General features: G+C 38.5%; 1 protein-coding gene across 2 annotated transcripts in view; it reads right to left on the reverse strand.

The window, feature by feature from the left end:
• LOC106879984 (dehydrogenase/reductase SDR family member 6) overlaps positions 1-1,328 on the reverse strand; it is an 89,963-nt gene extending 88,635 nt beyond the window's left edge. The window contains exon 1 of one of the 2 annotated variants that reach the window (XM_014929757.2): positions 961-1,328. Coding sequence is in view for 1 of the 2 variants with exons in the window: in XM_014929756.2 (XP_014785242.1) it covers positions 757-789 (33 nt within the window). In the remaining variant the exon portion in view is untranslated. Of the gene's footprint in view, positions 1-756; positions 899-960 lie in introns of those variants that run through there. The other variant, XM_014929756.2, reaches the window with a different exon arrangement.
• Positions 1,329-4,657: the final 3,329 nt, after the last annotated feature.

A 4,657-nucleotide genomic window follows, 5' to 3' on the forward strand; every position in this document is an offset into this window, starting at 1 on the left:
ATATATACATGGAAAAATTATGCAAAATGTATAAATGGATGATGAGTAAAACCCCGGCACAGTTTAGGTTACCTGTTGTTATTCGTAGATTTACTGCAGGAACTTCGAAGTGGTGGTTGGCGTAATAGTATTAATAAAATAGGAGATGGAATGCGTAATAGACTTTATTAAGTAGAGCACATGTTTCTACCCGTCGTTCTAGGTCTCTTCGGGTACAACAATAAAAAAAGTCGCACTAGAGATTACTTGGGTCGGCTTGTGTACCGCTATATGTCCATCAAATTCGAGAATATACTTAATAAAGTCTATTACACATTCTATCTCCTATTTTATTAATACTGTGTGTGTGTGTGTGTGTGTGTGTGTGTCTGGATGCGTGTGTGCATATGTTTGTTTGTTCGTGTGTGTGTTCGCACATGCGTGCGTAAGTAGTACGCACATATCAATGCAAAACTATATATGCTCACATATATAATTTTTGTTATTGCAAATGAACAGACAGGTACATTTCCAAAATAGCCTATGTTAAGATTAAATAAAATATTTAAACCGTGAAATAGTGCTCTACACGGCTTTAAGCTGAGTGCACGTACCCCAACTGTTGTACTGTAGCTATTCCACTCCTCTGATGCATATTGAGAAGAAACAATTAATGATATATCATTTAAAGATGATACGATTTGTTCGTCAGAAATGTGGTTTTATTTCCTTTTGAAACGACTGGAAACTGCTCAAGTAGGATAAGTGAACTCTTACCTGAGTAGCTAGCAACTGTCTCCCTCCAGCCATGTCGTTCAATATAATTTGTGCTTCTTTAATTATTGGCTTTAGTTATGGCTTTAAGTTAACTCTTAAAAATCAAGTTATACATCTGAGGAATTACTTTGATCTCTTAAAAGTTTATCTGCTTCACCAACAGCGGTATGCATGAAACGGTAGTTAACTAAAAGACAGACTTACCTGATTTCTATATCCTATTAAATGATTTCTTTCTTCCCCCTCGGTTTTACTTCTATTGTCAAATTGTCTCTCTTTATATTTGTACTTTTATTTCTTTTTCTTTTTAATCTTCCTTCGGGTGATTATTCACATAATGTTTCTACTTCTATCAGACAGTGAGCAGATAGTAGAAATATTATTTCTTCAAACGAAATCTCAGAACAAGAGATGTTTAAAAAAAATGAAATAATGTGGTTAGTTCTCTATGAAGAGATATGCTTGTAGTGGTTATAGATGTGGGTGTATGATTGTGTATTATAATTACTTTATAATTAATTTCTAATCTGTGTCAAAGTATAATATGTCACTTCTAAACTTTGGTATTGTTGATAAGTTTGTAACAAAATATTTATACGAAATGAATGTACTACGTGTATACGTGTACATGATTATACATAAGCGAATATAAACGGATAATTAAGTGTTTGTGTGTGTACATAATTACTGGTGTTTTATATTTAGGGTGAACTCAAGGCAGCAAGGTCATTGAACCATTACCACGCCGAGCAAACTGCTTATCGAAATTTCGTCTGCCTTTACGTTCTGAGTTCAAATGCTGCCGAGGTCGACTTTACTTTCCATCCTTTCAGGATCGATAAATTATATACCAGTTGAGCACTGGGGTTAATATAATCGACTTGCCCCTGAAATTGTTGTCCTTGTGCCAAAATTTGAAACTAATATTTAGGATGAACTCATCCCACAACATTTAGTGAGTGGTTAGAAAGTCTTCTTTGCCAAATGGTGTACCAAAGTGACATGAGACTGGGCAAGCCCTTCACGCTCTAGACCGTAAATAGCTATTGTGAGGAATATAAGAATAAATTGAAGAAATTACTGGTAAAAGGACCGAACATTATATCAAGTGGGTTATTACTTTCATACAAAATTCACAATTTATACGGACACAACAGGCACACACCTATACAATTATGCACGCACAATGTACTCTTGGCCATGAACACACGTGCATTCATAAAGGCTTGTGTTTTCTCCTTCAACAGAAGGAAAGTAACCACTAAATATACCAAGTATCATGAATTCTACAACTGCATAATCTTCGTTGGCCAGAAAGTAGCACCCAACCCATTTGGTTGGAGTAATATGTATTTAAAGCAGTTTGAATCAGGTTTATATTATTTAAATCTCCGTGGGTGTGTAAGACGAGTAAATCTTTATTATAGGCACTAACGCCTCATTACAAAGAGGGGGGACATTACAAAGACAGACAATAAATACAGAACGCGGAATACATAAAACGAATGATGAAATGAAATGAGTAACTTACAGTGTGATGATGGAATGGCTTACGAGTCCCCCAAAACTCGCAGTTTCATTTAACAGTCTTCTTATACAGTTCTTATACAGTTTATTATCGTTTCTGATACTTTCACGATTATATGTGGCTTCAATTCCTCCGTCATTACGACGCTTGGCAAGGTGTTGTAACCCACATACAATCCAGTTAGTTCGTAATCAAATCTGTTCGTTTGATGCAGTTTGTTCGCCTTGTATTCCTCTACCACTATTGCTTTTGTTCCTTCTAAAAACGTTCCTGGTTCTAGTTTCAGCCTTACTAATCCTTTTATTTTGGATATCGGTTTTTCCAACTCTAAACTCTTTCTGTAAAAAAAACTATTGTTTTTATATTTTTGAATTCTACCTTTCCAAATATCTTTCCTTCCAACTTCGCCTTTTCCTTTTGTTCCATTATCGCATCCCACCAATTTATCCCCCACTCCTTTCTTGTCAATTGTTTTTCCTGCTTTGTGACTTGAGTTCTATTCTCAGTTTCATTTTGTTCCTCGTTGTCCTTGTCATCCTCCATCATCTTTTTTTCCCCTCTCTTTCTTTTTGGGGACTTTGGCGGCGATTCAGTCCGCATACATTTTCTATCTTCAACATTCTCTTCATGCTCCTCGGTCTCTTCCTCCACCTGCTTTTCTTCTACCTCCTCCTGTTCAACCTCCACCATTTCCTCTTCACAAACCTCTGTTTCTTCTACTTCTTTTTCTTATGTCTCTTCTACAATTATCTCTCTGCGGGGACACACCGCCTGCATGTGACCTCTACTTCCGTATTTGTAGCATACGGGTGGCCTCCCCTCCACCCCGATCCTCAGTCGGGTGTCATCGGGGAGCACCAACTCCTCAGCGATACTATGCAGGTCCGGCAGGGCAATGTGGGTTAGAACCTCCACCCTAAAACCCCACCATCTGACTTCCCTTGACCTCTCCACCCCAACCACCTCCACCTCGTCCCTACACCTGCAAATTACCGCTGCCACCAGCCATTCCAGGTCCACTTCCAATGGTACTCCACCAATTCTTATCCTTGCCGCCCTTTCTACCGCAATATACTGGTAAATGGGCCCATTCATCCGTTCTCAAATGTATGGTAGAGTACTTCTCTGCGTCTTCCTCAGTCCTGAAATAAACCTCCACCGCTCCACACTTTCCTCCTCTTGTGAACAACACCACCTCCTCCGTAATTTCACCTAAGCAGCTCTCAACCACATCCGTCTCCGCAACTTCAATCTTCCCGGAGTTCATATTTAAAGTCTCACATATAACTTCCTCTCGGCGTCCTCCATCACTTCCTTGGGTTGGCCGACCTGCAGGCAGTCTCCATCCCTCTTCAAAAACTTAAATTTCCTCTTTACACCTTCCAGCTCGACCCTGACCCCCCTCATTCCCATGTCGTTGGCTAGCCGGCCGCTGCCGCGTAACTGGCAGTCATTTAAAACAACCACAGCAACAATTCTTCAACAATTTCAAACAACGGCACTCCTCAACAAACAACTCACGCACGCTCTCCTTCAAAAAATCACAACATCAAAAAATCTCAACTGTCAGTCGACCTGGGTGTGTAAGACGAGTCCACTTCGAAAGATGTTCGGAGACAGAGCAGAGACTTTAAAAGGAATTCGAAACGGTTTCTAGGTACTTAGTTTTTCTTAACTTAACAGTAATGTTTTTCTAACTGATCTCCCGGTATAATACTTGTAGTTTGGAAACAAACTTGGGATTTATACTGGTTTGCTTGGATATTTTTTTACAATAATGTATTTTTTCGCTCGGCGACCTCAGTTCTTGCGTCAAAGTAATTAGCTTCCTCTCAAGAGCTGGAAATGAAGAACCGCTGTAGAATTCTGGTATGTTTTGTACAAGATGTAATTGGCAAGGTGTGAGCTCATTATTCCCCTTACATTATTGCGGTTTACCATTCAATATGGCGGCAAATATTATTGGTGTTCTCTTGGAGTTTTGTTTTCCACTTAATTTGTTTCTGTCTAATAGTTTTATTAGTAGATGTTTTGCAGGATTCCCATAAGTATTCATTAATTAAGAGTTAAAGCAGCCGCGTATAGAAAGGTATTAATTGTCTAGTAATTAATATCATATAATTCCATGTGCACTCCAACATCATCGATAACTTTTAATATTAAAGCAGCAGTTTTTTCTTTAACCTCGTCAAAGCTTATAAAAACTGAAAAGTTTTTGTTTTCTTTTACGAACTGTGGCTAAATATATTCTACAACCATCACTGTCGAATCGATCACATGCCGGGATATACAAGAGTTTAGTGATGGCAGTAGCTGTTTCTTTCGATTATTTTCGATCTCTCTCATAGCAGATGTTGGTCGGTTTTCATTGTT

The sequence above is a fragment of the Octopus bimaculoides genome, chromosome 21, assembly GCF_001194135.2.
Source record: "Octopus bimaculoides isolate UCB-OBI-ISO-001 chromosome 21, ASM119413v2, whole genome shotgun sequence".
NCBI lineage: Eukaryota > Metazoa > Mollusca > Cephalopoda > Octopoda > Octopodidae > Octopus > Octopus bimaculoides.